General features: G+C 38.5%; 1 protein-coding gene across 3 annotated transcripts in view; it reads left to right on the top strand.

Annotated features, from left to right (window-relative positions):
- LOC104561392 (septin-2) overlaps positions 1 to 13,257 on the top strand; it is a 36,015-nt gene that overhangs the window by 12,339 nt on the left and 10,419 nt on the right. For all 3 annotated transcript variants that reach the window (XM_062010228.1, XM_062010227.1, XM_062010229.1), the window contains exons 6-11: positions 2,182 to 2,316; positions 2,773 to 2,890; positions 6,040 to 6,141; positions 6,930 to 7,075; positions 8,737 to 8,820; positions 9,378 to 9,435. In XM_062010228.1, the coding sequence (XP_061866212.1) occupies positions 2,182 to 2,316; positions 2,773 to 2,890; positions 6,040 to 6,141; positions 6,930 to 7,075; positions 8,737 to 8,820; positions 9,378 to 9,435 (643 nt within the window). The remainder of the gene's footprint in view (positions 1 to 2,181; positions 2,317 to 2,772; positions 2,891 to 6,039; positions 6,142 to 6,929; positions 7,076 to 8,736; positions 8,821 to 9,377; positions 9,436 to 13,257) is intronic.

A 13,257-nucleotide genomic window follows, 5' to 3' on the forward strand; every position in this document is an offset into this window, starting at 1 on the left:
TCCAAATGCTATTGTACTTAAAAGAGCCTGTAAGAACTGGTGGGTGCTAAGCACAGTTACCATGGTGATAATTCTGTAGATTCCGTGTGAAGCATTAGTGATAGCTGGAGTTCTGTATTCCAAAATCCAGCTGCACCCAGGAACATTATTGGCATCAGCTTTGCACGTGTTTGGAGAATAGAAAAATTCTTTATGGTGGGAGGTTTGAATGGCACTTCCATGCACAGAGACATTGGCACTGGGAGAGAAGCCTGTCCTTGAAGTAACATCATTCATCAGATCTAAGATAAACAACCTAAGGAGAGGAGGGAAAAAAGTTGAGTCATGCACAGATTTGAGGTCAAATCTGGCCTCAAAAGGATGGTTAACAAAACCAGTCAACAGATTGACTTGTTGGATATTACTGCTGAAATGCCTGGTCTCACCTTGGTTGCAGCATTGCAGGCCATTCTTTGATAACTACCTTCTGACTGCTGCTAACTTTTTTTGCTGGCTTGTATTAAGCTGTATTTTGTGGGTTTTGGCAGCTTGGTAATATTGTTAATTTTCCCCCAGTGGGCTTAAATGCAGCAGTTGCGTTGTTTGCTGTTACGACACAGGATGTGCTGTCTCCTAAGTAATGGAAGTGCAGTGGTATAAGCCAGGTGTTTCCCGGAACTCAGGAGGTACAGGACACTAACGCCATGTTTTTAGGGAAAATTATAGCTGTTAGAGCTAGAAAACTGCACGTAAACTAATCACATTGCCAGGGAAATGTGTGATAGTTGCTTTCCCATTGTTTGTGCTTGGTTTCTGTCCTAATATTTGTACGTCTTCAGTCTTGTTACCTTTCACCAGCTAAGAGGAGAGTATCTAAGATCAACAATAACATAAACCACGTTCTTTTCCAATGCATTTAAGTATTAAGATGCTAGTTCTGAAAGACTTGAGCAGAATTATAGTCAAAACCCAATACATTCTGTGTTTTGCTGTGTTATCTTCTGTTGTGTGACTTAGTGCGAATCTCACAAAGATACAAACACGTATCTATATTCTGCTATGTATTTTTCCCTAGATCCAAAAGCTTACTCAGCTTTGAAAAATCAAATTCCCTCCAGAATCTCTTCCACTATTCTTTCATTATCTTCCTTACAGCCACACAGCTAAGGGTCAAACTTTGCTGCTTGTCACAGTATTTGCAATCATTCCATGTTTTCATTTTCCAGATTACTAATGCTTATTTTTATATTCTGTTGTCTCTTTCCATCTAGTCAGATTTGCACTTTCTCAACAGCAGAAATACTATTTTCAAGTTAAGCTTTCTGCTCAGTTTTTCCCCAAGTAGTTTAAGATATGTTCATGTCACAATCATCTGCCTCATCTTATCTTCATCAGTGTGTTCATTTCCCATCCCCTGGAGTACTTTATATAATGTGTCCTTTTATATTGATGTTGTTTGCAGGTGTTTACATGCTCTGGTATATCTTAAAACAATCTTAGTAATGCATTCTGTTTTCTCTCTCTAGACACTGCTCTTTGTATCTGATTAATCTATATGATAAAATTTTGTGTGCCTTTACTTCTTTGTAGGGTATGTTTCAAATTGCCTTGAATTAAGTAGGAATTATTTTTCTTTGCACACAGAAAAGGATTCTGTAAGGTAACAAAAATAGCTTAATAAATCATGTGATGCTTGAGTGCATGACTTGCAAATGTGCTTGTACTCAATTCAAACAGACTAGAATACCAGCACTTTCATAGGTAACTATAGAAACTTAGCCCTGGGGTCAGGGTTGTAAATCAAGAGGATATCCGGGATATGTCATTTGTCAGCTGGTTTAAAAACAAATCCTCACCCCCTATCCCTAGAAAAAAAGCAGAAAAATCCTCAATCTTCTATTCCTGACTGTGTTGTCTCTACCCTGAGAGCTTTTTTTTCTGAGCTTGCACTTGAGTTTCTATCCAGTGGACAGAGAGTAACACTTGAAGATAGTTCTGTGCATAAGTAGACATTTGATGGTTGCTATGAAAATACCTTTCTGATTTAATAAAAATGTTTTTCCTGAGAAGGTACAATGCTGAGAAGTTGAATTTTTGTAACAAAAGTGTTTTAATAAGTGTGATTCTTCTCCTTCTGTTCTTTTCATAAATCTTTTGTTACATAAAAGCTGATTTAAGATGCCTTTCTTTCTCCCCTCCCAGCTTCAAAACAATTATCCAGTACATTGACAACCAGTTTGAAAGGTACCTTCATGATGAAAGTGGTCTGAACAGGCGTCACATTATAGACAACAGAGTCCACTGCTGTTTTTATTTCATCTCTCCCTTTGGGCATGGGTAAGAAAAAGCTCTTTATCTTTTGTATTTTAGGGCATTGTATCTTGTTCATAAGTCTGTTCATTACATGAATTGGAAACTTAACTTCAATGTTGAGTTACTTCACACACTGTCAGTTAGCCAATGCAAGCAAAATGGTCTTTGGGGATTAGTGCTCTCCTCTGCTTTGTCTCTTGGTTGGCATTTAATATTGTTTTGAAGCAGTCAGTACTATGTTGTTTATCACCCAGAAACATAACAGCTTATAATATCTAATTTATCTTATAGTGACTATTTTAATTGAAATTCAACCTTTACACCACCAAGCTGATAAGAAAGTGCTCTGACTTTAATGTATTTTGGAAACACTATTTATGTAGGTACTTGAAGTAAATAGTTTAAAATGTTCGATCTGTTAAGAAAATATTTTAAAAACCACTCTTTTTCTTCCCCTTTTTTTTTTCTACTTATTGTCAGACTGAAACCATTAGATGTAGAATTCATGAAGGCTCTTCATGGAAAAGTCAACATTGTGCCTGTGATTGCCAAGGCTGACACACTGACGCTGAAGGAGAGAGAAAGGCTGAAGAGAAGAGTAGGTCTAACACTTGATCATGCAACCCATACAATGTTAAAGCCAAATATAAAGCAAATTCAAACTGAAAAAGGGTATTGGCCAAGGACTTAATGTTCAGGAAGTGTGAGGTGGGAAATCTTCACTGAAGATCTAAAATCTTGAAAAATATTTCAAATCAGACCTGGTAAAGCAGATCTGACCTGCCTTACCAGTTATACTTGCTGAGAATATGGCCATTCTTGTCTTCATCTGGCTTATCCAGCAGTGCACCCCAACAGAGCAAGTTTTGAGGGAAATGATTTGTAATTAGGGCTCAAATGGTTCACAAATGCATGTAGTGAAGATGCTTCAGAGTAGCTTTCGCTGCAGTGGACTGAATGCCTGTCAGTATTGGGAGTGCATGAGGTATGTTCTGAGAGTGTATTTTTAGGTTAAGCTTCATCCAAAAGAAACTTGGTTTGCACACACCTAACTGTGCTGTGGGGTTCGTAGCAAAATGTATTTAACTTGGAGTGATTGGAAACTTGCTTAAAAAGTGCACCCATGATACAAACTAAAACAGTAAGGGCAGTTAGGCTAATGGATCAGTAGGATGCTTTTTGTAGCTCCCTTGTTACAGAAAGATATACGTTGTCTTTTGGATGTTTTTTCCAACTAAGTTATCTCTTGATGTGGAATACCAGGACAGTGGTACCAAGAGAGACCTTTGGATATTGGAAGATTTATTTGTTGTCTTGAATATGTTTGTTTGTGTTTTTCTTTACCCCAAATACCACATTGTAGTGAATTTTATAGAAATAATGTCTGTAATTGTGGTTGTACAAGTCTTTCACCTTAAATCTAGTTTCCATTTAATATCATCATAGAATAATCTGACCAATGAATGTAAATAATTACCCTTTCCTGATTTATCCTTTTTGATTTAGAATGGCTTCCTGCCCTTTGTTAGAGAAAGGAATGAGCAGGTTGTGAGATTGTATTATGCTGAGAAGTGGCTCAGTAAAATCTGAGATCTACTGACTCAAAACCAGTACATTCAGTTGTAAAGTCTGACAGCCTTAACCCTTCAGAGCCTGTCAGTTTTTACAAGTTTAATAACTTATGTCTTGAGGAAGAGAGAGATATTTAGTACTTGTAAAACACAGTTCTTTCTGGTTTGAGCAAATTTACTTTTGAACTAATTAGCCTTTAAAACAATCTTGACTTACATACACAGACACCACATCTGTACATTAGCTAAATATAACAAACTGAATGGCACTTCAGCCTGAGGGAGTGGTTAGGAGCCAGGTAAACAAACCTTCTTTGTTTTTGTACTGCTGGCCAAGGTCACTCTACAAACTGCGTTTATACTAAGTTGGATGTATAATGTGGTTCCAAAGCTTTGAAAGTCATAGCTACTGTATATTGTTCAAGCTCAAAGCATCTTGGCTAACAGAATCTCTAATCAAGAGTAAGAATCAAAATCCTGCTTTGCTGACGCAGCTTGAAGTCTCCTTTTTTTTAGATGTTTCTGCCATTTGGCTATCAATCTAAAGCAAAATGTTTTTGTTTTGCCGCTTTGGTCTAAGCAGCAAGATCAGTTTGTGGTGCTTGCAGAGGAAACCCAGCTTGGAGTAATTCCTGTTTGGTCTTTCTGGAATTCAAAGTTATTTTTTAAAACTCTTGAGTGGGAAGAAATGCAAGGCAGTTTCACAAGCTGTGCCATGCAAAGCTGCTAAGGAAACCTGCTCAAAAGAATGACTTCATGAGAGGGGAACTAATATTTTGACTCTTTTTTTCATTTCCCATGGGAAGGCTAATCTTTAGGACACAGAATCCTCTGAGGCCAATAAAATTTGGATTTGAAGAAGCAAAATGCTGTTTCATTGTTAGAATCATAAAATACAGTTTGTTTTTATTGCAATTCTTTTTCCTTTCAGGAAAGCACTAGGTTTAACAGCTGTAATATATTATTCTAGCACCCCTTGTTGTCTGCTTTCCCGTTATTGTTTCACTTCCATTTTATCTTTCAGATCTCAGCCAGGTTAAATGTGCTTTCTTGTTTTATGCAGCTACTTAAAGGCTTTGCACTGCAGCACTGCCCCACCTATCCCAGCTGAGCATCTTTTGTTATCATTTGGTGACAATTTACTTATCTTCCATTTTGCAAAACACTAAAAACATACTTTGATTTAAATGTAATTGTGTGAATGTCACTTAATTGCTTATTGGAATCACTTATTCCCAAATGTCCTTTTCCTTTTAGAAGTATTGCTGTGTAGGTGGGGGCTCATAATATTTGATGCAGCATGTGCACGTGTGTGAGTGCGGGGGATGTTTATATACCTGGGAGGAAAACGTTGTCATGGAAATAGCTGTGGCTCATACATGGTCATTCCTCTCCTAGTGGTCTGAAGGACTGGGATTTTTTTAAAATAGCTGTTTAATATTCAAGCTCTGGTTGGACAGTTTTATTTATACTTTAGCTGTTGGTTGCCATCACGACAGAAGATGGAGGAACCCAACAATACTATGAGAGAGCTCATTAAGACCTGTCATCTGTTTCAAGTCTGGTGGTTGGAGATATACAAAAGCTGTGTAGCTGAGGTGCAGAGGGACATGGGTTAGTGGTGGACTTGGCAGTGTGAGGTTAGTGGTTGGACTTAATGATCTTAAAGATCTTTTCCAACCAAAATGATTGCATGATTTATATTACAAGTTCATGTCCAGTGATTTAGGTAGCAGTGACAGCACACATCCTTACTTAGGCTTTTCTGAATGTTTTTATGATTACCTCAACCCTGCCCTCGATTTTTGCCCAAACTTTGACTACTGTAAGAGTTTATTACTGTAGTAATGCTGCTGCTTGGATCAGGTGCTGGTTATGGGGTTACTTGTTAGGTAATGCTAATCTAGGAAGTTTGCACAGTTAAACTTTTTCTCCTGAAACATCCAAGATATCTTTGAAGAGAGTTATTGTGAAATCTCAACATTCTTTTTGCTCTTCTCATACCACCACTCTTTATTCAGTATCTTTTTAAAATCCATGCTGGCAAGCTTTATAAAAAGAGAAGCTCTGAGTTTTCTAAATATGACAAACTAGTAAATCAAGTGTGTATATTTTTAACTCCATACCTCTTCAGTAAAATAAGAACTGATTATTCTTCCTTTTTTGTAAAATTCAGGTGCTGGATGAGATTGCTGAACACGGCATTAGGATTTATCAGCTCCCTGATGCAGATTCTGATGAAGATGAGGAGTTTAAAGAACAAACCAGAGTTTTAAAGGCAAGTTTCACTCCTAATTTATTATTTTGCAGCAGTAGTTCTTTAAGCTCACAGTGTGCTTAAAGATACTTTATGCTTTCATAATGTGTTGAAAATTCATGTTTTCTTTGGATGTTGACTCCTTTTTATTCCAGTCTCTGCTTCATAAGAATTCCAAATGTAGTGTGTCGTGACTTTCTTTTCTCTTTATAAGCCACTCCTCAGTGTGATTTTCTGTTTTCCAAATCAAACCTTTTAACATGCAGGAGAGGAGAGAAGGTGCATGTATTAGTTACAGTCTTAATTAACAGCTTTCTTCTTGTTAGGGCGTATAATCAATGTTTTACTAGAGTAATTTCTTCTTTATGCTATGATACTTGCAAAAATGCTTGAAGAATGTATCTGAAATTCCCTCTCTGGCTACTTTATTCTGTATCCTAATTATGTTTCTATTGGCCATTTTCCATGCATGATGTTATATCAGATGACACATTATGCCCAAACTGTACTTTAACAACAGTCAAGTGTTCCTAAAGCAAAGCGTCATTTCCTTTTCTGCCTCTGGTAACGCAAACTGACCCTAACAAAACTACAGGTGTTGTTCATGAGAGGCTGCAGTGCCTATAGAATAGGATTTGTTGGTTTTCCTTCTGGAAGGATTTTAGTAAAGTGCATTTGCCAGCATTCTTTTCCCCATCTTCTGTTTGCTACTTAAAAGTCTTTGTGCTTTCTTTAAAAGAAAAACAAAACACAAAAAAGTAACCAGTCAAAAATCAACGCAGTAACTTCTTTTGCTCTGTCTCACCCAGGCTAGCATACCTTTTGCTGTCATTGGATCCAATCAACTTATTGAGGTGAAAGGGAAAAAAATCAGAGGCCGTCTGTATCCCTGGGGAGTTGTTGAGGTTGAAAATCCAGAGCACAATGATTTCCTTAAACTGCGCACAATGCTGGTGTGAGTAATGGTAAAACTGTCCTGTCTCCTGCAGTGACATAACTGTTATAATGACTAGTGAGTTACAAGAACAGGAACTTCTTAGGTCCAACTAGGTCTGATGGTGGTGTAGAGTGACTTTTTAGCCCTCTCCATCTTGTTTTGTGGCTGTAATCTTCAGATTCCTGAGCTCAGAAAATATTTTCTGTATTTTACGTTGCTAGATATGTGGCAGTTTTTATGCCTTACGTGAGCTGATTGAGTGGCTTTAGGTGTAAATTGTATTTTTCTTACAGTGCAGGGGATGGGACAGAGAGGCTTTTAAAATAGCATTCAAAGTGATTGATTAAACTGTGAAGTGTATTCTAAAGGCAACCCTCAGGTTTTTTTCCTGGCAGTATAGGTAATTCCATGTTAAACATTATACCCCTTTATGATTTTAGCTGTTAAGGATATTCTACCTGTGCAAGTGGTTTTAAGTGGGGTTTTTTCCATGATATCTGGCTAATATTGGACATGGAATTCTGTTGTGTGTTTGATTTCAGTAGAAAAATCAGACAGGCAGAGATTGCCCTCTGCTGGTCACTGCTAACGAGCTTTTTTATCCTTTTAAGTATTGGAAATTGTTAGGCATTGTCAGCTGTTATGTGAGCCAAAGAGTTCCAGCAAGTTCTCATACAAATTACACTTAATAGCACTTAAAAGCCAAAAAATACTTTAGGAATTAAAATGTTTTTCTGAATGTCTTTGCAAGGTCCTTGACAGTACAAAGGCTGGCATAAACAACTCCTAAAAAGTACTTAGTGAACAAGATGAGAACGGCATACTTGTCTTGAAGAATATTGGTGGGAGGGCACTTAAGTATGAATTAAAGACCAATAAACATGAAAGCAATGTTCTGAGTAGCTTTATAGCAGGCTTGGTCTGTAGGGATTGGTTTTGTAGTAAATGCATCCATTATCATAGAATGATGGGGATTGGTAGGGACCTCTAGAGCTCATCCAGTCCAACCCTCTGCTAAATCATGGCCACTTTGATCAGGAGGCACAAGAACCAGGTGGGTTTGGAAACTTCCGGAAAAGGAGACGCCACACCCTCCCTGGGCAACCTGTGCCAGGGCTCCCACACCTCACAGGAAAGAAATTTCTCCTTATGTTCAAGTGGAACTTTTTTGTTCCAGCTTGTGCCCATTACCCCTTGTTCTGTCAGTGGGCACTACAGAGAAAAGACTGGCCGCATCCTCTTGACACTCACCCTTTAGGTATTTATAAGCACTGATAAGGTCCTCTCACAGTGTTCTGCAAGCTGAACAGCCCCAGGTCCCACAGCCTTTCCTCATCAGAGAGATGTTCCATTCCCCTCACCATCGTAGTAGCCCTCTGCTGGACTCTCTCCAGAAGTGCCCAGTCTCTCTATTGAACTGGGGAGCCCAGAACTGGACACGGAATTCCAGATGAGACCTCGCTAGGGCAGCCTAGAAGGTCACATTAGTCCTGTGACCTACTGGCCACGCTCTTCTTAATGCATCCCAGAATGCCTTTGGCCTTCTTGGCCGGGAGGGCACATTGCTGGTTCATGTTTAGTTAGATGTCCGCTATAAAACACAAGTAGAAGATAAAAGGGTATTTTTCTTGCCTTTGACAAGAAGGATAAAGTGTTCAGTATCCCTTTGCATCTTCTAGAACACACATGCAAGACCTGCAGGAGGTGACCCAAGATTTGCACTACGAGAACTTCCGTTCGGAGAGGCTGAAGCGCACTGGCAAGTAAGTACACGTGTGCCTTTGGGCTCTGCTGCTTCTGAGTCTTTGTTTTCCACTGTGACATTGGCCTTGCTCTTCTTCCTTACTAGGCCTACCTGTAAGTAGTTCTTTCTCATGAGATTTCAATCTATTTCAGTCTGCATCTTTTTTGATAGCAAATTATTCTTGTCTCCACTTTACTTGTTCTTAGAGTATTCAGCCAAACATTTTGATCTTCAAGAGTGAAAGAAGTAGCCTGCACAGCTTTTTAATGATTGATTTTTGTGCCATGTGTAGATAGTAGAGGGAATCTCTAGATTAGAGTAAATGACAAAAAAATTCCTATAGAAGTAAAGAAACAAATGTTAAGAAACAGAGGGTGAATAACAGGAGTCTCTGAGGTAAAGATGGTGTTTTACAAAAGGGAAGCATAGGTTTGAGAAATGTCCTAATTTCCATTGTGCAGAAGCATGTAGACTGTTGTTGTTATATTAGGTGAAATGTGAGCCTTGAATTTGTTCTTGGAGATTTTTATTTCTGTATCTTCTGTATCAAAATCAGTGGTATCTTTTGTTCAACAGGCCTGTTGAAGAAGAAGTGGTAGACAAGGATAGAATCCTCCAGCAGAAAGAGGCTGAGGTAAGAGTGAGCTTCTAAAACGGTTTTTCTTCAGTATAGCATGCTGTGTTCCAGTTTCAGTGTTCTACATTAGCTACTGCCTACAGAGTTGTGAAAAATGACCGAGTTGTCTGAACATACAAGTTGCCCATACAGAGTGTTTTGGTTAAAGTCACTTGTGTACTGTAGATGGTAGGTAGCATGTGGACTCTTGGTTGGAGGCAGGGTAATTATACATACAGTTTGTATGCTGATTTTTCCATAGAGATAGTTACTATTTAAGAATTGAAATAAATTGATATTTATCAACTACATAGACTGCTTTAAACTTAGTATGTTGGGATACACCGGTAATCTAACGTAATTGTGCATGGCTTGCTGCAAGCATGTTACCAGTGGATTTCTTTTTAGGTTTTGTGGCTATGGAGCACAAAAAGATTGTTGAGTCTTAAAAATCCTGTAACATAATTAATGTGGATGTTTTTGTGTCTTAATCTTGACTTGCAGCAAAATTCATAATATTTCTGTTGGACCAGTCAACTCACAGGTTTGATAGTTCAGTCTCTGGTTTCTTACTCTGGATTCAAGTTAGTACTGGGCGTTTCAACATCACATTTTTATGCTAAAGGTCTGAAGCTGCAGATTTTAGCCTAATATTTAAAATCAAGTAGAATGTTGCCAATGCTTATGACTGCTTGCATTGTGAAAACTTCAGACTAGCTGCCAAGGGGAAGATAGTGTTTTTTCTGATTATCTTTCTTTTATGTATGCAATTCAGCTTGGATCCAAGTCTGTAAATGAAGGCATGATTTAAAAGATCAATCCATGTAGGCAGTGATTTGGAGTAAGAAATAAAGAGCTGGAAGCAGTTTTGTGTGTTTGAGGGGAAAAATTCAGCCTCCCATACATGGAAATTTTTGGAATATGGTTACTTCAGTCTGTGCATTGCTTTTTTCCTTTATAGGATCCATATTTAAAAATAGCTAACCCTGGCATGTTGACATAAATAGCAAAACATTTTCCTAAAAGGAGATGCAGAAGCAGCTGATTATTGGCATAACCAGTAATTCATATAATTACTGGAGATTAAATGAGCTACATCTTTATCAACGTATAACTTCATTTCAGCAACAGAAACTCGCTTGAAGGCTGTGCACTTAAGAAAGTTGAACTTCTGCAAGTATTTAGTACACAAATTATCTGCCTCTCATTTATTGACGTATGTGTGAAGCAGTAGAACATCAGCTGGTAGCCAGAAATACTGAATGCCTTGAAAAAGTGAATAGCGTTGTTTGTAAATGTGTTGTGGATGTTTGTGTCTTTTTTTGTTCTTAATGCTTCCAAGATTCACTCAGTGGACTTGACAGTTTGTTACTTGAACTATATAGATTGCACATGTCTAGTAGTTGTGTAGAAGCTTGGCTATCCGTGTACAATTATTTGTCTTAAGTCTTATGTCTGAAAAAATTCTCCTGTACCTGTTTCCCCTGGGAACTGGTGATATACTGGTCTGTTCTGACCACTCATCTGAATGTGCATATATAAGATTTCTGATTAAGATAAGATTATAAGATTTCTTAAATATTTTTTTTGTATTTATAATGTATTTTTTAATACAATATGGCTAAAGGGTTGAAGTCTTGAATTTGTTGGCAGACGGTCTCTGAAAGTTTCCTCTGGGAGTAATCATCTCTGAATAACTGCTGCTGAAGTTGCAGAGGATTAGGCTAGAACTTGAAAAAACAAATAGATTTTTAACTTCTGCATTCTATTGTCCCAAAGAAATCCAGAGGCTTTGCTGAATCTTCTGTAGATAAGCTGGTATGAAATCTCTTCATCTCCATATCATCCCTAAGGTTCAGACAGGGAAAAATGTGGGGAGGAAAGAGGCACAGAGGAAATGGGCTTGCATTCCATGGCCTTCACAGAGAAAACAAATATCCATTTCCCCTCCTGTTTTGCATTCCCATCAGTAACGGTGCTTGAAGTTCTATTTACAGTTTTGTGAGGTTTATATAACCTTGGAATGAATGAATGAATGCTTGGGCTAGTGCCAGGATCGTCTTTATTGGGGCATCACTTTTGTTAAATTATCTTTATATTATGCCAGAGGATGTGGTCTCCAGGTCAGCAATTTGGAATTGCTAATCTGTCATTTTGGATTTATTGCTCAATCTGGTTGTGCTTTTTGCTTATTGGCAAGTCATGGCCTGTTTTTTCTGAGATGGAAAGTGAAAATCAGAATAAAGGTATCTATGTTCCTTGCTCTAAATGTGCTGCAGTTCAGATTATTTTGACATTGTAGGCACACACTTAAGAAAGCTTGTAGTGTTGTGCCATGTTCTTCCTACTTTTTCAAAGTTTTTAGAGGCAATACTTCAGAAAAATGTTACGGTTACAATTACATGAAACGGCAAGGAACAGACTTCCTCTGATTGCTCCAGTAGCTACCCTGAAGCTTTGGGCAAATTCCCTTGCTGCACTGCCTTCGGTGCAGTTGGTAGGCTGAATTTAGCAGAATTAATCACAATGTTGAAATTGTTTTCTCTCTGTCCTTGTTTAACCCTTTGACAGAAGAGATGAAGAACTCCGACGTAGTATGAGAGTCAGTGGGATCAGCCTTAGTGAGGGGCTGCCAGCAGAAGAGTGGGTAGGTGGGGATGTGATGAGTGCTTGTGTAGGCAGGTAACTGCCTGGAATGACAGTGAGATGTGTGTTTTCTTGAAAGATAAAATGAAAGCTTATGTGCAGAGACAGCATGACTGCTGGTGAAGGCTGCAGATCTGAGGGAAATAAAAACAGCTGCAAGGTTTAATTTGTGTTGTGGAATGCCATTGCCTAGCACTGGGGGAAGGAGGCACGCTTTATGCAGAATGCCTCAGCCTTCCTCTGAAGTGATGTAGTGTCAGTCCTCAGAGAACATCAGGAGAAGAAAATGCTTAGTAAGCAATTAGCAGCAGGAATCTCTTGGGAGCTGGAATGAAGAATAGCTTTTTTTTTGAGTAATTGCCTTCTTTTTGGTCCTTTTGAGTTGTTCTTCGAAGGAACAATGCTTGCTACCTCTGTAGTGTGATAGCTGTGGTAGTAGTGACTCCTGCTATTTCTAATGTCTACATGTCCCATGAAGGGCATCTCTCTCAATGGCAGCCTCTTTTCCAATATAGTAACTTTTGTTAGGAGTATTTTCCTTGTCTTCAGATTAGTTGTACTCTTTGATATTGAAAGTATTTTTAACCAGCAGCAACTGCCATGGGAATATCCTGGTGTACTAGAAAAGTCATGGTCTCCAGTGTTCTGTCTTGCCCTGTTCTTGCAGCTTCTTATGAACGGTCCTACATAAAGACATGGGCAGAAGTAATCAGACTTGGTGTGGGGAGGGGAAGCATGTCACTGGGAAGTAGATACTGTTTGGTGTTTTTTAACGTTTCTTTTCCCGTGATATCTGTAGGGTTGTCACTGCAAAGCCACTCTCCTTGTTCAAACAGGAGTAGTACATGTTATTCATGGCAAAACATACTACAAATGAAATCCTGTAGGTAAAGTAGAGCTGTGTATTGGTGCTCCCTGTTAATGGCAGGGAATCTATTAATAAGCTGTATGGATAGTTTGAAATAAATTTTAGTCCTGACATGAGTAAACTAAGTGGAGTTTACATCAAGGAGAAGTTTACTGATTTGATTTTTTTCCCAAACATTGCTTCCTAGCTTACTGTTCATCGTGTGCTTTGACCCTCTGCTATGATGTAGTAGTATCCTCTCTTTAGGAGATGAATGCAAGTTCCCTGCAGAATGGAGAAATGCTGCTCTTAGGAGTGAGAGGGTTTACTGCTGAGCAAGATCAAAG

This window comes from Colius striatus, chromosome 17 (assembly GCF_028858725.1).
Source record: "Colius striatus isolate bColStr4 chromosome 17, bColStr4.1.hap1, whole genome shotgun sequence".
NCBI lineage: Eukaryota > Metazoa > Chordata > Aves > Coliiformes > Coliidae > Colius > Colius striatus.